General features: G+C 47.0%; 1 protein-coding gene across 1 annotated transcript; it reads right to left on the bottom strand.

Annotated features, from left to right (window-relative positions):
* Positions 1-4,947: 4,947 nt before the first annotated feature.
* TAF6L (TATA-box binding protein associated factor 6 like) lies at positions 4,948-23,384 on the bottom strand. Its single transcript, XM_032234454.1, has 11 exons — positions 23,292-23,384; positions 19,875-20,058; positions 17,997-18,083; positions 17,161-17,311; positions 16,670-16,720; positions 15,666-15,760; positions 14,186-14,260; positions 11,052-11,272; positions 8,275-8,407; positions 8,049-8,177; positions 4,948-6,013 (listed from the first exon to the last, which is right to left on the bottom strand). The coding sequence occupies exons 2-11, from the start codon at positions 20,019-20,021 to the stop codon at positions 5,222-5,224; spliced, it is 1,881 nt and encodes a 626-aa protein (XP_032090345.1). The 5' UTR covers positions 20,022-20,058; positions 23,292-23,384; the 3' UTR covers positions 4,948-5,221.
* Between the last annotated feature and the right edge of the window lie 461 nt (positions 23,385-23,845).

The raw sequence follows: 23,845 nt of genomic DNA, 5'->3' as shown, positions 1-23,845 counted from the left end.
TTCAGAAGTTTTTGGAGCTTCACCCCTGGAAGCTTTCAAGAAGAGACTGGACTGACCTCTGCCTGAAATGGAGTAGGGTCTCCTGCTTGGACTGAGGGGGGGGGGGGTTTGGACTAGATGACCTCCAAGGTCCCTTCCAATTTCTGTATAATATTCTACTATAAAGAAGTTGTGGGAGCTTCATCAAGCTTTCAAAAAGGCTGAACTGCCATCTGTCAGAAATTGTTTGTAGGGTCTCCTGCTTGGGGGTGAGGGCAGGGTGGTGGACTATTTGACCCTTGATCTGTTAAAAAAACCACCACCAGAATTTGGCAAACTACCTAGCTAGAAGAAATCAGGGTTTGATAAACTACCTTACTTGAACAAACCAGGGTTTGGCAAACTGTCTTGCTTAAATAAACCAGGGTTTGGCAAACTGCCTTGCTTAAATAAACCAGGGTTTGGCAAACCAACCTGCTTAAACAAACCAAGGGGGCAGTGTTAAACCCTGGGGAGACCATGCGACTTGTTGGAGTGGCAAAGCTGCTTTTAGCCAGAGAAATCCCATTTCGTTGCCAAAAAAAGGCTTCGTTTTACTGACTTCTGTTTTTCTGACTTTTTCCTTGGAACCGTCCTTGCCCCAAATTTCCCAGAAGGCTCCCGGAGAGATTTATCAGAGAACCCCAACCAGGCCAGGGACGGACTTCCCTTTTTCTCTTGCAGAGGAATTAGCTAGAAAGTAAGAATAGGAAAGAGGGGAGGAATGGGAAGAAGAGGGGAAGGGTAAAGGGGAGGAAGGGGAAGGAGAGAAGGGAAAGGAGAGGAGGAAGGAAGGAGAGAAGAAAGAGAAGAAAGGGGGGTAGGAAGGAGGGAGGGAAGGAGGGAGGGAAGCAAGGAGAGAAGGAAGGGGGGAAGGAAGGAGGAAAGGAAGGAGAGAAGGAGAGAAGAAAGGAAGGAAGGAAGGGGGAGGGAAGGAGAGAAGGAGGGAGGGAAGGGGGAAGGAGGGAGGGAAGGAAGGAGAGAAGGAGAGAAGAAAGGAGGGAATGTAGGAGAGAAGGAAGGGGGGAAGGAAGGAGGAAAGGAAGGGGGAAAGGAAGGAGAGAAGAAAGGAGGGAAGGAAGGAAGGAGGGAGGGAAGGAGAGAAGAAAGGAGGGAGGGAAGAAGAAGTAGGACTGTTGTAAGATAAGATGGATCTATGGGATGATAAGAAAGCAATTTTCAAGTATATTGTCAACTGTAGGGAAAAAATGTTATACATACATATTATTAATAACAGTTATGAGATCATATAATTGTGAATGTATATATGAAATTGATAAAAAAAAAGAAAGAAATTATGAATTAGTACTGAGGTCGGTCCAAGTAGCTATTCAGAAGTTAGTGGTTAGAAGCAATCGTAAAGCAAGATATGGAATTAAAACCAGAAATATTTTGTTGGCTATTTGAAAGGGAGTATAATATACATTTAATTTTACACATGTTAGCAGCGGCTGGAATTGTGTTTGCACAACAGTGGAAAAACAGAGAGATGTAAATGAATAAATATTACAATGTGCAGGAATAAATAAATTGACAATTAAAATAAATAAAAAAGTTTTGCATACTCACCGTAATTACCAACCTTATCATTTAGGACAGAAGAGATTTAGACCAATACAACCAACTTCGTTGTATTTAAGTACAATGACAATCAAGATTATATTTATTCTTAAGAGCAAGAGGCTCTAATACTTTAGTAATGAACACATTGGCCATTTCTTTACTAGAAGTATTTTATTTATGTATTGCTCCTTTAATCCCCATGGCTGGCTAATGGCCAGGACTTAAGTTCTGCAAATGTGTATAAAAGCTGCTACAGCAATTTGTTCATTATGGAAGATAGAAACAGGACCAAGATTACTTGAGTAAATAAGAGCATGGAGATGTAGCAGGACTGAAAATCAATAAGGACAGAACAAAAATCTTAGTGAAAGAACATAACAGAAAAACAGAAAAGAGAAAATGGGGAAATTAGATCAGTGTTTCTCAACCTTGGCAACTTGAAGATGTCCGGACTTCAACTCCCAGAATTCCCCAGCCAGCATTCGCGTATAAACAATTCAGTGTCTAGGACAGTGTTTCTCAACCTTGTCCACTTGAAGATGTCCGGACTTCAACTCCCAGAATTCCCCAGCCAGCATTTGCTGGCTGGGGAATTCTGGGAGTTGAAGTCCGGACATCTTCAAGTTGCCAAGGTTGAGAAACACTGAATTAGATATTCAAATGGTGAAGGAAGTGAAATATTTGGGTATACAGCCGACTTCGAGGTGTGTAAACATTAAGGAAGAAAACTATTACAAATTAAGAAACCAAATGGAAACAGATGTAGAGAAATGGAAAAAATTACAGCTATCATTAATGGGAAGAGTAGCGGTAATTAAGATGAACATATTACCAAGAATGCTATTTCTATTCCAAACAATACCAATAAAGCTTGAGAAAAAATTACTTTGAAATATTAAATAAAATAATAAACTATATAGTTTATTATAATATAGTTTAATATAATAATATATAGTTTAATATAAACTATATATTGTTCCTTTAATCCCCATGGCTTGCTAATGACCATGACTTAGTTTTGCAAATGTGAATAAAAGCTGCTACAACAATTTGTGTATTGGGGGGCTCACAATTTGTGATTTAATCCGGAGAACACACCTCTGTGTGTTGCATTTAATGAAGAGGTTGCAATTTATGCAACATTTGTAGCGCAGGGTTGAAACGTTGGGTCCTTGGTGCCCTCCGAGCTTGGTGGTTTTCTTGCAAATGTCTCATGGCCCAACTAGGTAACGTTATCAGTGCTAGAAGGGAGGGATTTGCAGAGGAAGAAAAGGAGGACTGGGAGTTCCTTGGTGCCTTCTGAGCTGGGCTATTTGTTGCAGGCGTTTTATTACCCAACTAGGTAACATCATCAGTGTTGCAAGAAAGCATCTGCAAGAAAACCAAACGCCACACAGATTGCAATTTCCCAGCTTGTATGATGAATCGGGAAAATTAAATTCATGGTTAGGCCGACCCAAAACACCTCTGCAATTTCAATCTTTCTCAACCCTGCAACTTTGAAGATGGACTTTTAAAGAATTTTGCAACTTTTAAGAATTCTGGGAGTTGAAGTCCTTCCCCTGCCTGCCCCCCCCATCTTAAGTTACCAAGTTTGAGAAACTCCGAAGGAGATCTTGGGGACAGGCTAGAGAAGGGAGTGAAAATTGCAAAGGTATTTGCAATTAGAGAGAGATCTATCAGTTACCCTGTCTGCATTTTAGCCCAGTGGGCAGTCTGGAATATATCCTAAAACTGGGTCTCTTAAATTCCCGGTCAGCAAGCCTATTTTAGCAGCATTTTCTGCAAACAGGCAAGACTGCAGTGGTTCCCAAACTTGGCAACTTTAAGACTTGTGGACTTCAACTCCCAGAATTCCCAGCCAGCTCTTCTGAAGAGTTGAAGTCCACAAGTCTTAAAGTTGCCAAGTTTGGGAACCACTGGGCAAGAGTGACGGAAAAGGAGAAATCCACCTCCTTCCCCACCCCCAAGCCTTTTTCTAGCACAAACAGGAAGTTCGATTTCTCTTTATTTTTCTTTGCAAAACCGTAAGTTTTGTGCTCATTGGAAGAAACCGTTTCCGTTTTACAACTGGGGGAGGAAGCATGTTCAAATGATTCATTTACTTTTAATGTATACTTTCCAAACCGGATCGAGGATCGGCCCATCCCTCGCTCCTTCCTGCCCTCCCCCCCCCCAAAAAAAGGCAACACACAATTCTCAGAGTCATCAATTCCAGCTGATGTTGAAATCTTCCTCCAATATTGGGAATTGAAACCCAAGCATAAATTGCAGGGAATATTTTATTTCGTCTCTCCGCAGGAAGGCCAGAGCAGAACTGCGGCTGTTTTGAATCAAGTCTTTTGGTGTATGTGTGTGTGTGTGTGTGTGTGTGTGTGTGTGTGTGTGTTTGTGTGTGGAATCAGCACAGAGAGTCCCCCCCCTCCATTTCAACTGGAATTTTCCCAAAGTTTTTCCAAGTCAATTCCGCTTCAAGGTTTCCATTAGCAAATCACAGGCATTTCCTGCTTTTCCTTGAAAAGCAAATCATTCAAAGTCAATTCTTCTGCTTTCTCTCTTTCTGCCCCACAAGAATTCACCCTCCCACCCCAAGAAAAATCCTGCCTCCTTCACCCCTTTTTTGCAGGTTGGGTCAAAGCCGAATTGGGAGTTTTTTGGGGGAAGGGTTAAGTACCAATCGTATTCTTCCATTGGTTACAACATTGAGAGAAGCACATGGCTGGGGAATTCAAGAGGCGTGACCCGTCAAAACTGCGGTAGACAAAACCGCGCTCGACGAAAGCACGTACCTGACGTCATCAGCAGTGCAACGAAAAAAATTAAAAATAAATTAAATTGAAATTAAAATAAAATTAAAGCAAGCCGATTCACATAAAGGTAAGGGTTAGGTTTAGGGTTAGGTTAAGGGTTAGGTTTAGGTTTAGGTTAAGGGTTAGGTTTAGGGTTACGTTAAGCGTTAGGGTTAGGTTTAGCGTTAGGTTAAGGGTTAGGTTTAGGTTTAGGGTTAGGTTAAGGGTTAGGTTTAGGTTTAGGGTTAGGGTTAGCTTTAGGGTTAGGTTTAGGGTTAGGTTAAGGGTTAGGTTTAGGGTTAGGTTAAGGGTTAGCTTTAGGTTTAGGGTTAGGTTAAGGGTTAGGTTTAGGGTTAGGTTTAGGTTTAGGGTTAGGTTAAGGGTTAGGTTAAGGGTTAGGTTTAGGGTTAGGTTTAGGGTTAGGTTTAGGGTTAGGGTTAGCTTTAGGGTTAGCTTTAGGGTTAGGTTAAGGGTTAGGTTTAGGGTTAGGTTTAGGGTTAGGTTTGGGGGGGTTAGGGTAAGGTTTTCGCTTTAATTTTAAATTTACCGCTCACAACGCGATGTTTTCGTTGCGCTGTGATGATGTCACGTATGCGCTTTCGTCGAGCGCGCTTTTGTCTACCGCGCTTTTGTGGTGGAACCTTCAAGAGGAAGCATCAGCCACTGAATTCTTAAGGGGGCTTGGCTATTCCAAGGGGGTAGCCCCAGATTTCCAAGCCGCAATCCCTCGGGGGGCCCTTCCAAAGGATTGGGGACAGGTCCTGGATGGAAGGGCCCCCAGGGTGAGGGTGGGGGGTGTCTCTGGGTGAGGGCCCCCAGGAACTCCCAAAGGGTTGGAAAAGTCCCCTTGCTCAGAGAGGTAAGTACAGGGAATAATCTGAATGGCTCCACTTTTTCGCAGGTTTGCTGGTCCGGCCGATCATGGGCAGCTTCTGGGCATAGCGCGAGATGTGGGTTGGGCCATGGTGCTGTAGGAAACAGGTCTGGAAGAGGCGCCCCTGGCACCGGTGCTCCACCTGGCGCCCGGCGATCACAAAACTGAAGTGGGGCGCCCCCTGCAGGGAAAACCGGCACTTCTGGAAGACGTCCCGGGCGACGGGGCGGTGTCCCTGCTGGCGCAGGGCGCTGCGGGAACGGGCCAGGCTGGCCGAGCGGTGCAAGGCCGGCCGGCTGGCTGAAAAGTCCGGGCGGGGGCTCTCCTCGTCCCGCGGACTGACGGTGGCGCTGGCGGTCAGCTGGGGCATCTTGCGCACGGCGTCCCCGGTGCCGAAGGCCGGCTGCTCCTTCTTGGTGTCGGTGGTCTTGGGAGGGCTGGCGGGCATCGGCCCTGCTGGGCACAGCCCCGAGCCGGTGCCGAAGCGGGTGGCCAGGCTGTCCCCGAAGAAGTAGTAGAGCTCCTGGTACATCTCGTGGAGCGGGACGGCCGGGGGGCTGGAGGGGATGCCCACCCCGGCTTGGGGGCCCCCACTGCCCAGCTGCAGCAGGTGACTGGCGATGCCGAAGCCGAACTCCACCTGAGCGTCCTGGAGGGGGCTGAGCCAAGGCACACCGTCCCGCGGGCGCCCCTGAGGACCCCCGCCCTCGGCCTGGATGGGCACCGAGAGGGACTGGGCCTTCATCTTGAGAAGCCGCTCGACGGCCACCTGTGGGGAGATAATTTAAACACCATAATTGCCCCCCAACTCCAACCACTAGTTATCAGGGCACCCGGTTAATGCCCTGTTCTGCTGAAATTGGATTTGGGCCGGTCAGAATTCAAGACAGCCCCTTCATTCTTTAGTCTACAGCAATGGTTCCCAAACTTGGCAACTTTAAGACTTGTGGACTTCAACTCCCAGAATTCTCCAGCCAGCTCTGGAAGTCCACAAGTCTTAAAGTTGCCAAGTTTGGGAACCGCTGGTCTAGAACAGTGATAGTGAATCTTCTGGTCGAGGCATGCCAAAAGCGGGGAAGCGCGCCAGTGGTGGGTTGGAGGCTGTACACCCTGGTACGAGGTGTACCAGAGCCTGCCCAGAGCATCGGATACTGTTCCAGTATGGTGCTCCAGAGGAACCACCCGCCCGCCCGAGTTCCTTACCGTGTTTTAAAGCTTTTGGCGCTTCCACGCATGGCGCTTATAGCAGACGCAACGCTCCGCCGAGCAGCTGGAGCGTCATGGAGGCCTAGGGAAGCGTCGTTTACAGCTACAACGCAGGCGTGCGCACCGCACATGTCCATGTGAGTGACGCCGGTACGGTTGGAACAGGATTCGGAACCCACCACTGGAGCGCATGTGTGTCCACACCCATAACGCAATGCCTCCCCCCCCACTCATTCACAATGAAATATGTGAATGTGAAAAGGACCCCTATTCGCACACCAACGTTTAAGCCGTCTCATCATTGAAGCCCCACATCATTTCTATGAACAAAATCAGATGCAACCAGCTCCCCAAACACGCAAAACCCTCTGAAGTGAACTCAAAGATTCCTTTATGAGGAGCCCCGGCAGAAGGTTCCTCTCTCACCGCAGGCTAAGAAGTCCGTCCGTCCGGGAGAGGAGTAGTTGTCTGCCCCATCTATTCATCTCCGCCTTTGATCCCCAAAGCTCGGATGGGGCTTCACTAGGAGCGGTGGCTCTTCCGTCCCAAGGACCAGCCCATAGATTTCCCCTGCTCTCCTCTCCTCTGCCTTCTGCGCATTCAGGCGTCAGGCACTGGGCTCAGCTGTTCCTCCTCTTCCTCATCAGCCACCTCCAGACCTGGGGGGTGGTCACTCTCCATCTGGGGGCTGACGGACAGCCCAGGCTCCCCCCCCTCCCTGATTTGGCTCCTGGAGGGGCTGACAGGCCACAACACAATGATTCCTTTTTTACACAGGCATCCTTCCCTCCCTTCACTGGATCAAGCACAAAACTAGTCCCCAACATATGACGGTTTGTTTAAGGACCATTCGAGAGTCCAGTGTTGCTGAAAACAGAGACTTGTGAGACCTTCTCGCATTTACAGATAGTCCTTGACTTACAACTATTCACTTAGTGCAGTGTTTCTCAACCTTGGCAACTTGAAGATGTCTGGACTTCAATTCCCAGAATCCCCCAGCCAGCAAATGCTGGCTGGGGAATTCTGGGAGTTGAAGTCCGGACATCTTCAAGTTGCCAAGGTTGAGAAACACTGTCCTAGACACTGTTCAATGTCGGCAGCATGGAAAAAGTGACGTGACCGTTTTTCACACTCATGACCCGTCCCCGTGGTCACAGGGTCAACATTCAGGCGCTTGGTTCGTGTTTATGACGGTTGTAGCGTCTGGAGATCACGTGACGACCACTTGTGACCTTCCCAGGCGGCTCCCGGCAAGGAAAATCAATGGGGAAAATCAACAGGATGCACTTAGTGACCACAGCAAAAAACGGTTGTCAAACCAGGCGCGTCTCCCGTATTCATTGAATCCCTAAGCAACGGCAATTGTGGTTGTACGTCGAGGACTGCCAGCAAATGCTACAGTTCTTTACAAAAGAAGATGAGGAACATCTCAGGATGTTATGTTATGAACTATCAGGATGTTATGGAGTTTTAGGAGTTTGTTTTCTCCTGTGTGGTTCAGCGTGGCTCTGCATGCCCCGTTATGAACTGGGCCATGGGTGACCCACACCTACACAAGGAACTATATTACAACACTGCGGTTGGCCCGAGAGACTCACCAGGATGGCCCCGTACACCTTGTGCCCATCAGCCTTGACCTGAGCGTTGGACACGGAGTAATCGTCCAGTACCACCTGCAGGTTGGACCAGTAGGTGGACAGGTGGGGGTAGAGGACTCGCTGCACCGCCTGAGGAGGGGAGGGGGAGAGGGAGAGGCCCGTGAGAGGTCAGCAGGCGTGGGGGAGGTACCCCCAAACCACCAATGGGGCAGCCCACCACACTTACCTCCCATCCCAAGGCGTTCAGCCCCACCACGGCCCCGTAGTGCGAGCATAGCGGGCGGACGGGATCGGCCAACACCTTCTGGAGGGTGAGCAGGATCTGGTGGTACAAGCTGCTCACCAGATCCCCGTGGGTCCTGAGAAAGGGGGGAGGAAAGCCCAAGGGGCGTCGTGGGTGCTTTGCCCCGAACCACCTTGGCTTCAGTGGGGATGGCTCCCGTTGGTGAGTTGACGCACAGCCTTAAAGCAGGGTCTCTCACCCGTGGCGGCTCAAAGGGGCAGGGACTTCAATTCCCAGAATCCCCCAGTTGGCTGGGCGGGTCCTTGGTGCTCTCTCAGCTTGAAGACATTTCATTACCAAAGTAGGTAACATCATCAGTGCTACACTGTACAACCATAACTTTGTTGATGTTAGTTGGGAAATCGTGTCCAACCCATCGTGACCCCCTGGACCACGTTCCTCCAGGCCTTCCTGTCCTCTCCCATCCTCTGGAGTCCTTTGAAGCTCACACCAACTCCATCCAGCCCCCCTCCTTCTCTGCCGCCCCCTTCTTCTTCTTTTGCCCTCCATCGTTCCCAGCGTGAGGCTCTTCTCCAGGGAGTTCTTCTTCCTTCTCCTTAGGTGGCCAAAGTCTTTGAGTTTCCTCTTTAGGATCCGGCCTTCTAAGGAGCAGCCAGGGTGGATCTCCTCTAGGACTGACCGCTTGGATGGCCTTACAGTCTAAGGGACTTTCCGGATACATAGATAGATGATAGATAGATAGATAGATAGATAGATAGATAGATAGATAGATAGATAGATACATACATACATACTAGATAGATAGATAGATAGATAGATAGATAGATACATTCATACATACTAGATAGACAGATATAGATAGATAGATAGAAGATAGATAGATAGATAGATGATAGATAGATAGATAGATAGATAGATAGATAGATAGATAGATAGATAGATAGATAATGATGATGGATGGATAATGATGGATGGATGGATGGGTAGGTAGGTAGGTGATGGATGGATAGATGATGAATGGATAGATGAGGAATGGATGGATGGATGGATGGATAGATAGACAGATAGATAGATAGTTAGATGATGGATGGATAGATGATGAATGGATGGATGGATGGATGGATGGATGGATGGATGGATGGATGGATAGATAGATAGATACATACATACATACATACATACATACATACATACATACATAATAGATGGATGGATGGATGGATGGATGATGGATGATGGATGGATGATGGATGGATGGATGATGGATGGATGGATAGGTAGGTAGGTAGATAGGTGATGAATGGATAGATGATGGATGGATGGATGGATGGATAGATAGATAGATGATGGATGGCTAGATGATGAATGGATAGATAGATAGATAGATAGATAGATAGATAGATAGATAGATAGATAGATAGATAGAGTAGTTGTTGTTAGTTGGGAAGTCGTGTCCAACCCATTGCAACCCCCTGGACATTGTTCCTGTCCTCTACTCTCCTCTGGAGACCATTGAAGCTCACACCAACTCCATCCAGCCCCCTCCTTCTCTGCCGTCTCCTTCTTCTTCTGCCCTCCATCGTTCCCAGCATGAGGCTCTTCTCCAGAGAGTCCTTCTTCCTTCTCATCAGGTAGCCAAAGCCTTTGAGTTTCCTCTTCAGAATCCGGCCTTCTAAAGAGCAGCCAGGGTGGATCTCCTCCAGGACTGACCGGTTGGATGGCCTTGCCGTCCAAGGGACTCAATGCAGGAGTCTTCTCCAGCGCCAGAGTTCAAAGGCCTCCATTCTTTGGCCCTCAGCCTTCCTTATGCTCCAAGCTCTGTTGCAACTGGGAAAACTACAGCCTTCCTTTTGATTGGCAGGGCGATTTCTCTGCTTTTTAGGATGCTGTCTAGATTGGGCAACCTTAACTATATATTCGTAAATATCACCGCCTTAAACTATAAACAGCTAAAATCTCCCCTGGCTAAATCTGCACAACCACAACGTTCACATGGCCCTAGAAATCTTCCCCAAAGGAAGACATTTCATGACCCAACTAGGGAACATCATCAATGAATGAAGTGCATTCATGTTTGCTTGTGAAATTTCATTCACTGATGATGTTCCCTAGTTGGGCCATGAAATGTCTGGATAAAAACAATCCAGCTCAGAAAATGGCAAGGACCCCACGGGCACCGTCCTTCCTCCTCCTCTTTCTCCTCCTCCATTCCACAAACCCCACTCCCTCCTCCTAGCACTGATGATGTTACCTAGTGTGGTAATGAAACGTCTGCAAGAAAACAACCACGCTCAGAGAGCAGCAAGGATCCCACTATCCTCCAGCTCCTCTTTCTTCTTTTTGTCCTTCTATCTTTCTCCTCCTTCCCCCCCCCCCAACCCCACTCCCTTCTAGCACTGATGATGTCGTCTACTTTGGTAATGAAACGTCTGCCAGAAAACCAGCCAGGACCCCACCAAGACCAATGAGTCAGAGGGGCTCCAGGACAACGGGCAGAGTGTTGGAAGAAATTTAAAGCATACTGTTTGCAAGCCCTACTCCTTCCCAGCACTGAGGGTGTAACCTAGTTGGGTTAATGAGATGTCTACCAGCAGAGAGCACCGAGGATACCACGGTTCAACTCTCTGAGTTACAGAGAACTCTCTTCCAATTTTGATCTCAGGTCTTCCACTGAGGCTCTCCGCGGTCTTTGGCCATCACCCGCAAGCATGGGGCTCCCGGGGGGGGGGGGGAGGGGTCTCGGGGGGGGGGGGCATTACCAGAAGATCTGGCCCAAGAGGAGGGCTGCATAGTCCCGCAGGGTCCAGTGGTCGTTCAGGGGGTTGATGGAGGCAGCCAAAGGCTCCAGCACGCAGTACATCACGCTGGCGATGAGGCTCTTGACGTAGGAGCCCAGGCACAGGTAGGGGTTCTGGATGAGGCTCTTGGCCATGTGCAGAAGGCGGTGGAGCTGCTCCAGGTCGTGGCTGACCGACTTGACCTGCAAAGGAAGCCAGAGAGCAAACGTCTCACCCAAGGGAGACCCCGGCCTTCCCCAAGAGGCCCTGCCTACGAGGGCAGGGAGGGTAAAAACCCTTGTGGTGCCCAGTGCCCCCTTGAGCATGTGCCCCACCCCCAATTTCAGCTTCCAGGTTGGTGCAGGCAGCTTTCCAGGCCCAAAATAGGGCACCTGAAGCCCCGGTACCCCATTTTGGCTTCCCCGATCTCTGCAGTTTCTGCTACCCGCCCAGCTTTCTCCTGCATTCCTGCACCTGTGGAGGGAGGGAATCTGCAGAGTTCGGGGAAGGTGACGGAAATGGAGGAGAAAGGTTGTGTGCGCTGGGAGGGGGGGATTGAGGGGATTGGGGAAGCCCCCCCCTCTCCCCGTGCATGCGTGGCAGAGAACTGAAGGCCAGATTAGTGGAGCGCACACATGTGCGGTGGAACTGGGCTGGGGCGATGGCTGGTGTGCCCTCAGAGGGCACCTGTGTGCCTTAGTAATCGCCATCACAGTACCCGGGGGTGTCAAGGAGAGACAATCTGAAGACAGCGGGGAGGTCCCCACTCCCAGGCAGATGAGCCTCAGACGCCATCATGATGGGGCTGGCTGTCTTTCTGGCGAGAGGCCTTGTGTGAAGCCATCATCAGTGGGACGGCTTCCCTCCAGATCAGTGTTTCTCAACCTGTTTCATTTGCTGGCTGGGGAATTCTGGGAGTTGAAGTCTGGACATCTTCCAATTGCCAAGGTTGAGAAACACTGCTCCAGATGTTGCGGCTGCTCCATCCCAGGAGGCTTTTCAAGAAGAGACTGGGCAGCCATTTTTCTGAAAGGGTCTCCTGCTTGAACAGGGGGTTGGACTAGAAGATCTCCAAGGGCCCTTCCAGCCCCTGGGAGGGCTGGTGGGCATTGGCCCCGCTGGGCACAGCCCCAAGCTGGTGCCGGATAATTAATAACTATGTAATTAAATCTTTAAAGCAATTTAAATACGAGGGTAACAATAAAGGAGGTTGAACACTATTGATTTATTTCCTCCGAGGGAAATGGGAATAAATGATCTGGAATCGGAGAGCAATTATCTTCCAGAACAGTTGAAACTCACACTGGTGAGAGCATTTTTTTTTTGATGGAAAAACTGAGGATGTTTATCAAATGAAGAATGTGGAGGACAGAGTTCAAAAAATGGAGGGGAAAAAATGAGCAGAGAGATAAGAAAACAAAGTGAGCATGGTTGGTAATGGCAAGAGCGGAATATGGAAAGGGGAGATGGATGGATTGGAACTCTACCCCAGACTTCAAAACACAGAAGAAGAAAAAAAGAGAAAAATTGACGGAGATAAGGAGAGAAATCTTGGCAGAAGCACCAGTGATAACCAAAGATAAGCCGATGGAAAGAGCAGATGCTGGGTTTCGAGCTTTTATGAGATACGAAAGGAACAACATGTTGCGAAGAGAAGTTCAAACAAGGTTTATTAAGAAAGTAACTAGAATATTAATGCTACAAATGGCAAGAGATATAAGACTGCACTATTACTGGAAAGATACAGGTTGATGCAATGAAAATGTATAATAAAAACTAAGGTAAATTTAGTTTATTAGTGGTATGTATAAAAGGAAGTGACAATAGCTATGGTTAAATAATGATTAATAATGATAACAATACATATAGATATATTAGTTTGATAATATGAAATTTTATATAAACAACACATGGAGATTATGAGAGGAGGTTTAAAAGCTTTATCTAGAATATGTTATAAAGACGTATTGTGATTGGATGATTTTAGGATGATTTAATGGAATGTCATCATATAATCCTATTCTAGATTTTGAATATTATATATAAAAGGACGTAAAAACAATTATAGTCAAATTAAGGTTGAGATATAATAATTGTGATATACATGAATATAGGTGAATTTAAAATATGTGATTTGATATGAAAAGCAGGTGGTGACTGTGGAAGAGATGCATGGAAATACTGTAACCAACTGACACACTTTCTACAATTTGTAATGGAAGATGAGTTTTTTTATTTTGATGTTTGTTTGTCTTTGTTCAAAAATAAATAATTGTTTTTTTTAAAAAATGATTGGCCGGTTAACTTTCTCTGTTTGCACAAAGAGTCTTTTTTCTGTTTTTTTATCTAAACACTCATCAATCCTGCCAAGATTGAACCACTTTGCTTCCTTCAATATTCCTTTTTTGGGGGGTTCACTAGATGGACGCTGCGGCTCAGTGGCTAAGACACTGAGCTTGTCAATCAGAAGGTCGGGAGTTTGGCGGTTCGAATCCCTAGCGCCGCGTAACAGAGTGAGCTCCGGTTCCTTGTCCCGGCTTCTGCCAACTTAGCAGTTCGAAAGCAGGTAAAAAATGCAAGTAGAAAAATAGGAACCACCTTTGGTGGGAAGGGAACGGTGTTCCGTGGGCCTTCGGCGTTGAGTCATGCCGGCCACATGACCACAGAGACGTCTTCGGATAGCGCTGGCTCTTCAGCTTTGAAACGGAGATGAGCACTGCCCCCTAGAGTCAGGAACGACTAGTGCATATGTGCAGGGGGAACCTTTGCCTTTACTAGATGGGCAGTTGACATCTCTATCCTTACAGAAATTATCTGGTTGCATCCCATAATTTTCTATGAAATAGAGCGTTATTGCTGGCTAAAGCCAACTTCCAAAAGGCCCAGTTAATGTCGATAAGAGAGGAAACATTTCTGGTCTCCGATGCTGCAAAGTTAAACTAAAATGGCGAATGATCTGGGTCAGCTCCTCATGAATGGAGAAGAAGGAGCAATTTATGGATGGATGGATGGATGGATGGATGGAGGGAGGGAGGGAGGGAGGAAGGAAGGAAGGAAGGAAGGAAGGAAGGAAGGAAGGAAGGAAGGAAGGAAGGAAGGACGCAGCCTTCACTCACCCCGCTCACGATGTAGACGAAGTAAGGCAGAAGAGCCGCAATCTTCGAATTGGTCTGTAAATCCTGGAGGGCAACCTAGGCAGGAAGGAGAGAGACGGGTTCAACTCGTTGGTCTTGGTCAACATTTGTTACGGATTAACAGAATTGGAAAGGACCTTGGAGGTCATCTAGTCCAGTGGTCCCCAACCCCCGGTCCGCGGACCGGTGCCGGGCCGTGGAGTACCTGGCACCGGGCCGCGCAGCGACCGGGGGCCATGATCGCTGCAGCGGCCGGGGGACATGATCGCTGCAGCGGCCGGGGGACATGATCGCTGCAGCGCAAAGGCTCCTGGGCCGTGCGCAAAAGCTCCTGGGCCGTGCGCAAAGGCTCCAGGGAAGAGAGCCCCGTGTGTCCCTGCGCGCGCTCAGCGGGCCACGGTAAAATTATCAAAGGCTGACTGGTCCGCGGCGATAAAAAGGTTGGGGACCACTGATCTAGTCCAACCCCCCTCCCAAGCAGGAGACCCTACGCCATTTCTGACAAATGGCAGTCCAGTCTCCTCTTGAAAGCCTCCAGGGATGAAGCTCCCACAACTTCCGAAGGCAACTTCTGTTCCATGGGTTGATCATTCTCACTGTCAGAAAATTCCTCCTCATTTCCAGGTTGAATCTCTCCTTCCATCCATTCTTCCTTCTCTGGACCTTCAGGGGCTTTGGAGAACAGCCTGACCCCCTAACTCCTCTCTGGGGCAGCCCCTCAAATATTGGAAGATGCTCTCCTGTCTCCCCTGGTCCTTCTCTTCCCTAGACTAGTCATGCCGAGTACTTGATAGATTAACAGAGTTGGATCTTGTAGGTCATCTAGTTCAGTGTTTCTCAACCTTGGCAACTTGAAGATGTCTGGACTTCAACTCCCAGAATTCCCCAGCCAGCGAATGCTGGCTGGGGAATTCTGGGAGTTGAAGTCCAGACATCTTCAAGTTGCCAAGGTTGAGAAACACTGATCTAGTCCAACCCACACCCAAGCAGGAGACCCTGCACCAGTGGTTCTCAACCTGTGGGTTGGGACCCCTTTGGGGGGTCAAACGACCCTTTCACAGGGTCACCTAAGACCATCAGAAAACACGTATTTTAGAAAAAATACTGAAAACATAAAATAACTTTATGGTTGGGGGTCACCACAACATGAGGAACAGCATTAGGAAGGTTGAGACCCTCTGCCCTACGTCCTTCTGTCCAGTCTCCTCTTGAAAGCCTCCAGAGATGAAGCTCCCACAACTTCTGAAGGCAACTTCTGTCCCATGGGCTGATCATTCTCCCTGTCAGGTAATTTCCTCTAGATCTGAAGGTTTCACAGGTGGGTCCCCAAAACAGTTGCCCAGTAGAGGTGGGATCAGCCACAAGAACCCAATTTGAGGGTTCTTGGGCCCCACCATCTTCAAATCCCTTTGTTTCCCCCCCAACTCCTGTCCTCTCGTATCAGCAGGACCCCCCGACTCACCTTCATCAGCTGAGGGTCATCGCCCAGGACGGCTCGAGTCACATGCTGGTAATACTTCAACAGGTCATCTGTCAGCACGGAGACGGCACTGGGCACTGGGGGCAGAAAGGAAGAGGAGACCTTGGCACCCCAGAAAGGAAGTGAGAGGGTAGAGTGGGAAACCGACTTACCATTTGAATGACACTTCCCCCCATCCCTTCGGAGAGGGAGTTGCTGAGAAATATTCACAGATTCCCCATTTGTGCAAAAAAGCATTCACCGCACACTTGAAATGTCCCAGTTTTACACATCTGGCCACACAACCCACCAATGTTTTTCAAGGCAGGCAGCTTTAGGATGTATGGACTTCAACGCCCAGAATCCCCTGGCCAGCATGCTTCAAAATGGGAGGACTTCAACGGCCAGAAATCCTCAGCCAGCCTAATGCTGGGTGTTGATGTCCACATACCCTAAAGTTGGCTGGATGGTGAAATGCTCCAATATCTGACCTCTGATGAACTGTTGTCATATAACTCCTTGTGTAGGTGTGGGTCACCCATGGCCTAGTGCATAACAGGGCATGCACAGCCACGCTGAACCACATAGGAAAAAGCAAACTCCTAAAGAACATAACATCCTGATAGTTCGTAACATAACATCCTGATAGTTCACTCTAGATGTGCCTTACCCAACGACGCCCAGGATTTGACCATATATAGACAGAACTTCCCTGAGCAGTAGATTAGCAATTGTAGTTTGACAGGCTGTCTTAAATCACATGCTGATTGCCCCTCCTGCCTTTGTCCTATCTCAATAAAAGGGGCTCCCAGACCCCCAATCTGGGTCGCCTCATCCCGAGAAAGCTCGTGTCCGTGTCTTTTCTCAACATTGGCCTCATGAGCGAACCACGGGTACATCACAAGGAACGAAGTAAAAAAAAAAAATCACAATTGTTGCTCTCAAAAGAAATATTGTGCTGGCCTGTTTCAAGAAGGACAAGCCCAACCTGCGCTAACGATCCTTACCTGAGCCTTGAGCCTCCAGGTTGCCTTTCCCATCCAGGTAAGAGATGTGAACTAAGAGAGAAGAGAGAAACAATGGTAGAGATGCTGCGCAGAAACTGATGAGAAACTGCTGGTGACTTTCTACCGCTGCTCCAAAGGGAGTATTTTAGCTTACGGCAGTGGTTCCCAAACTTGGCAACTTTAAGACTTGTGGACTTCAACTCCCAGAATCTCTTCTTGAAAAACCTCCAGTGATGGAGCAGCCACAACATCTGGAGCAGTGTTTCTCAACCTTGGCAACTTGAAGATGTCCGGACTTCAACTCCCAGAATTCCCCAGCCAGCGAATGCTGGCTGGGGAATTCTGGGAGTTGAAGTCCTGGACATCCTCAAGTTGCCAAGGTTGAGAAACACTCTTGTAGATGTTTGGATTTATCAGCCACCCAGGCAGCTCCATAGCCAGGGAGTGACTGGGAGGAGATCACTGGGTGGCCTCCCATCCCGCTGGCCTACCTCTCACGGCTGTCTCCGCGCAGTCCTTGGGGAGGTTGTTGGCCAAAGCGACCTCCACCAGGTTGACCTCACGGTCTTCTTGGAAGTAGAGTTCTCCTTCCTTAACAGCCCGGAAGGGCAGAGGCTCCGGAGCGCCATGGCCACACACCACCTGTAACGGGGGAACAGCCTCACGCTCCGTACTGGCCTCCAGCCCCGCCCACTTTATACCACTTGGGGACTTCAACTCCCAGAATTCCTCAGCCAGCCACGTTGCTGGTTGCCCTGGCAACGATGGCATTTCATTGCCTAGGCCTCAATTTACGACCACAACCGAGCCCTGCATTTCTGTTGCTAAGCGAGACAGTTAAGTGAGCTTTGTCCCGTTTTACGACCTCCCTTGCCACAGTTGTTAAGCGGATCACTGCAGTTGTTAGTTGAGCCACCACAGTTCTGTCTACAGGCGGTCCTCGACTTACAACCGCAATTGAGCCCCAAATTTTGTTGCTACCAGCGAGACGGCTGTTAAGAGAATTTTGCCCCGTTTTACGACCTTTCCTGCCGCCGTTGTGAACTGAATCACTGCTGAGGTTAAGCGAGTCACACGGTTGTTAAGTGAGCCTGGCTTCCCCATTGTCAGAAGGTCACAAAAGGGGATCACGTGACCCCAGGACGCTACGACCGTCGTAAATATGAGTCAGTTGCAAAGCACCTGAGTTTTGATCATGTGACCCACGGTTATAGGTGTGAAAAACTGCCTTTCTTCAAATGGTCACTAAATGAAGCGTTGTAAGTTGAGACGGTATGCGTCTCTGGCTATGGTGGAATGCAACAGATCCCCTCCCCCCACTCCTCACTTCCACGTTGCTCCATCGCAGAGCCCGGTTGAAGTCCTCCACCGTCAGCCTCCGCCGTCTGGTGTGCTTCATGAACTGGGAGCTGTTCTGCAGGGAGGCAAGGAGTCCGGCGTAAGCACAGGGTCCCCCCCCCCCGCCCTGCCCAACCGCGTCCTGCGTGAAGCGCTGCGCAGTGGCCCCTCCGGAGGGCTCCTGGCTCAGCAATCAGAAAGCAGCTGCCGGGTCCCATCGGTCCCTATCGGGGGGGGGGACGGGGACGGGGACGCTGCCATTCTGGCGGGAAAGGGGCCTTTAGAATAAGATAGGATATAGGATAGGGATAGAGGGAAAGAGGGAGGGAAAGAAAGAGAGAAGGAGTGTTGAAAGGAAGGAAGGAAGGAGGGAGGAAAGGAGGGAGATTAAGAGAAAAGAAAGGAGGAGGGAAAGAGGAAGGGAAGGAGGGAAGGTATGTGTGAAGGAGGGGGGGATCGAGGGAGGGAAAGGAGGGGGAAGGAAAGGAGGAAAGGAGAAAAGAAAGGAGGGAAGGCAGGGGAGAAGGAAGTAAGGGGGGGAGGGAAGAAAAGGGTATGGAAAAGAAGAAATGAGGGAAGAGAAGAGGGAGGGAAGGAATAAGACACCTAACCTTTGATGTTTATAATGATTTGATAGTATGGGAATATCTCGAAATGTAGTTGTATTGTTTTTTACAAGTTATGGATGTTGTATTTTCTTTTTACCAATAAAATCTTTTTAAAAAAATTTAAAAAAAAAAAATGAAAAAAAAAGAATAGAATAAAATAGGAATAGGAACGGAATAGGAATAGAATAAGAATAGAATAGGAATAGGACAGAATAGAAAAAGGAATAGAATGCAGAATAAAATAAAATACAAATAGGAATGGAATGGAATAGGAATAGAATAGGAATAGAATGCAGAATAAAACAGAATAGAAATAGGAATAGAATGCAGAATAGAATAGAATAGAAATAGGAATGGAATAGAATAATAGGAATAGAATGCAGAATAGAATAGAATAGAAATAGGAATGGAATAGAATAATAGGAATAGAATGCAGAATAGAATAGAATAGAATAGAATGCAGAATAGAATAGAATAGAATAGGAATAGAATAGGAATAGAACAGAACAGAAATAGGAATAGAATGCAGAATAGAATAGAATAGAATTAGGAATGGAATAGAATAATAGGAATAGAATGCAGAATAGAATAGAATAGAATGCAGAATAGAATAGAATAGAATAGGAATAGAAATAGAAATAGGAATAGAACAGAATAGAAATAGGAATAGAATGCAGAATAGAATAGGAATAGGAAGGAATAGGAATAGCATGCAGAATAGAATAGAATAGAATAGGAATAGAATAAAATAGGAAGAGAATAGGAATAGGAATAGAATGCAGAATAGAATAGGAATAGGAATAGAATAGAATAGAATAGGAATAGAACAGAATAGAAATAGGAATAGAATGCAGAATAGAATAGGAATAGGAAGGAATAGGAATAGCATGCAGAATAGAATAGAATAGAATAGGAATAGAATAAAATAGGAAGAGAATAGGAATAGGAATAGAATGCAGAATAGAATAGGAATAGGAATAGAATAGAATAGAATAGGAATAGAACAGAATAGAAATAGGAATAGAATGCAGAATAGAATAGAATAGGAATAGGAACGAATAGTAAAATAAGACCAGGTTTTATATATTTTTTGGACCAAAAGACCCATCGGGTCTTATTTCCAGGGCATGTCTTATTTTGCGGCCGCCCATTTTTCTTATTATGCCTTATTAAGCAGCCAGTCACAAACCGAGGACTACCTGTATAGCTCCAAGGTCCCTTCCAGCCCAATTTCTGTATCCCAGGCCTTTGGCCCTCACCTGGGTCACTTCTCGCAGACGGTAGCAGACGTCTTCAGCCAGCAGAGCAGCCACCTCGTCGGTCAGCTCCACGCCCGCACTTTCGGCCATCAGCCGGACTGACTCCCGCGGGATCTCCACAAAGCGCCGTTCTTCCCGTTCAGACATGGCGTCGGTCCCGGGAGGAAGGAGGGCAGCCCCGCAGCTGTCACACAAAACAGAGGCAGGACAACACTTTTAAAAAATGCTTTAGTAAGGCCGCCCTTGGAAGACAGCGTCCAGTTTTGGTCACCACGATGGACTTGGACTTAATCTTCGTAAATGTCAACGTCCATAAGGCAGTGACCGTTGCATTGTGAAGGCCAGGTCACCACGATGCAAAAAAAATGTTGAGACTCTAGAAAGAGCGCAGAGAAGAGCAACTAAGATGATTTAGGGCAGTGGTTCCCAAACTTGGCAACTTTAAGACTTGTGGACTTCAACTCCCAGAATTCTCCAGCCAGCAAGTTTTTTGGTTTTTTTCTGGTGCCTTTCATCTGAGCAGATGGCTTCCTATCTAACTTGTACGTAGGCTTGGAATAACAAAGGTTATCTTTTCCTGTTTACGGAACACATTTTGTGGTTAGCAAAAACACAATGAAGTATTTACACATTTTAGGCAAGAATATAATGGGTTATACATTTAACATTGTAAAAGAATACAAAAGTAACCTTTTAATATTTTATAAAAGAGTAACTTAATATCATTTCCTTCACTTCAAATATTTGAAGAAGGCTATCCTGTCCCCCCCGTAATCCTTCTTCTCCCTAGACTGGCCATACCCAATCCCTGCAATCATTCTTCATATATTATAGCCTCCAGCCCCCTAAATCAGTGGTTCCCAAACTTGGGAACTTTAAGACTTGTGGACTTCAACTCCCAGAGGCTTCCTATCTAACTTGTACGTAGGCTTGGAATAACAAAGGTTATCTTTTCCTGCTGGCTGGAGAATTCTGGGAGTTGAAGTCCACAGGTCTTAAAGTTGCCAAGGTTGGAGACCACTGAACCAGATGACTTCCAAAGTCCCTTCCAACCTTGTTATTATTATTAAGGGGGTCCCAAAAATCACTCTGTGGGAAAGATTAGCTGAGTGCCACCATGAAATTCTCAGATTCATGCAACAATGCAGAATTCTCATTCTTAGCTACACGATACCCGGACATCCCGTGAACAGTAGGACTCTTGGCTGAACGAGGAGCTGCAGAGCTATTGGAAGAAATGGTGTTTACTCTTCACTAACACACAAAGACCACAAATGGAAGCTTCCACCCCGTGAGGATATTTTTAACACAATCACACAACTTCTGCCCATCCCAAGTCCTTGGGAGGGGCTCGATAGGTGGATAAAAACGACGCATCCAGTCTGAACATCTGGCTGAACCGAGCACCCTGCAGGCAGTCCTCAACTGGGATCCTTGCTAAGGAAGGCGGTTGTTAAATGAGGCACATCTTGATTTTATGATCTTTTTCGCCTTGGTCGTTATGTGAATGACTTGAGGTTGTTAAGCGAACCAAGTGGTTGTTGAGCATATCCGCCGTCCCCAAGTGACTTTGCTTATTGGAAGATGGATGGGGAGGTCTCAAATGGTGAATAAGTGATTCTGACCATCCTCATTACAGGCCCAAATTTGGAGCACACGATGGTGGGGATGCTGAAATGGTCCTAAGTACGAGGACTGGTTGTAAGTGACTTTTTTTCCCATGCCACTTCGAAGAGTCACTAAATCGGTGGTTGTAAATTCAGGACTACCTGCCATATACCTCTCAGCTGCACATCTCAGTAAGTTTTAGAGCAGTGTTTCTCAACCTTGGTGACTAAGTCCTGTGGACTTCAACTCCCAGAGTTCCCCAGCCAGCACAGCTGTGCTGGCTGGGGAACTCTGGGAGTTGAAGTCCACAGGACTTAAAGTCACCAAGGTTGAGAAACACTGTTTTAGAGGAACACCTTCTACACCACTGGATCTCCAAATTCCACTCCCAAGGACAGAGAGAGGGGAGGAAGGAAGGAAGGAGAGAAAGAAAGGAGAAAGAACAAGGAAGGAAGGAAGGAAGGAAGGAAGGAAGGAAGGAAGGAAGGACAGTAATAAAGAATAGAATATTGTCTAGATGTGATTGGACACACAAGGAATTTGTCTCTGGTTTACAAGCTGTGTACATACAAGCAGCAAGTGATAAATTATGATCATAATAATAAAATACAGGAGGAACAAAGAAGAGAAAGAAAGAGAGAAAGAAAGACAGAGAGAAAGGGAGAGAAAGAAAGGGAGAGGGAGAAAGAGAGAAAAACAAAGAAAGAGATAAATAAAGGGGGAGAGAAAGATAAAGAGATAAATAAAAACACAGAGAGAAAGAAGGATAAAGGAGGAAAAAAGAGAGAAATAAAGACAGAGAGAGAAAGAGAGAGAGAAAGATAAAAAGAGAGAAATAAAGAGAAAGAGAGAAAGAAAGAGAAAAGGGGAGAGAGAAAGAAAGAAAGAGAAAGAAAGAGAAATAAAAACAGAGAGAGAGAGAAAGAAAGAAAGAGAGAAAGAAAGAGAAAGGGGGGAGAAAGAAAGAGAAATAAAGACAAAGAGAGAAAGAGCGAGAGAGAAAGAGAGAGAAAGATAAAAAGAGAGAAAGAGAAAGAGAGAAAGAAAGAAAAAAGGGGAGAGAGAAAGAAAGATAAAGAGAGAAATAAAAACACACAGAGAGAGAGAAATAAAGAGAGAAAAAGATAAAGAAAGAGAAAGGGGGGAGAAAGAAAGGAAGATAAAGACAGAAAGAGAGAAATAAAGACAGAGAGAGAAAGAGAGAGAAAGAAAGAGAGAAAGAGAGAGAAAGAGAGAAAGAAAAAGGGGAGAGAAAGAAAGAAAGAAAGATAAAGAAAGAGAAATAAAGACAGAGAGAGAAAGAGAGAAAGAAAGATAAAAGAAGAGAAGAGAGAGAAAGGGGGAGAGAGAGAGAAAGATAAAGAAAGAGAAATAAAGACAGAGCAAGAAAGAGAGAGTGAGAAAGAGAGAAAGATAAAAAGAGAGCAAGAAAGAGAGAGAGAGAAAGATAAAGAAAGAGAAATAAAGACAGAGCAAGAAAGAGAGAGAAAGAAAGAGAAAGATAAAAAGAGAGAAGAAAGAGATAAGTACAGAGCAAGAAGAGATTGAGAAAGAGAGAAGAAAGATAAGAAAGAAAGAGAGAAATAAAGACAGAGAGAGAAAGAGAGAGAGAAAGAAAAAGATAAAAAGAGAGAAAGAGAAAGAGAGAAAGAGAGAGAAATAAAAACAGAGAGAGAAAGAGAGAGAGAGAGATGGAGAGGGGAGACACCCCTCCTCCCCCAATGCAAAGAGGGAAATGAAATCCTGGGGAAAAGCCAGCAAAGGGGAAGCCATTTGGGTTGGGGGGGGCAGGGAAGAGGCGCCACTCACCCGCCCCTCCTTCAGCCCCGTCCGGGCGGCTCCAGCACCCGCAGCAGCACCAGCAGCCGCGAGGAGAGCTCGCTGATCCCCGCGCTCCGATTGGCTGCCTTGTGGGAGCCTGGCGACCACGTGATCAGGAAAGGGCAGAAGCCGCCTCTGCCAGAAGTCTTTCACGTGTCAGCTCCTTAAAAGGGCAGCGCTCTCTTCGCCCAAGCTCTTTGGATAAGCCAGCGTTCCTCACCTTCGTCGGCTTTAAGATGGCTGGGGCATTCTGGGAGTTGAAGTCCCCCATCATCTTAAAGCGGCCTTGATGGGGAATATTGGTAAAAACAAAGCATTTTTCACTCTCCACCTATCTTTCCAATTAGAGTTTTGCATTTAGATCATTTTAATTGCATTATATCATTTTAATCTCTTCTTCTCCCCCACCCCAACTTCTCCTCATCCAACCAGGCTTGGGGCACAAACAGAACAGGCTCCAAAGGCCATAGAGAGTCCCCCGGACGCCTAGAACGCCGCCGGGGCCATAGAGAGGAAGCGAGGCCCGCCGGAAGTCCGGAGTG

This window comes from Thamnophis elegans, chromosome 17, assembly GCF_009769535.1.
Source record: "Thamnophis elegans isolate rThaEle1 chromosome 17, rThaEle1.pri, whole genome shotgun sequence".
Lineage (NCBI taxonomy): Eukaryota > Metazoa > Chordata > Lepidosauria > Squamata > Colubridae > Thamnophis > Thamnophis elegans.
Note: the sequence above shows the minus strand (reverse complement) of the source record. Positions and strands in the feature narration are given on the sequence as shown.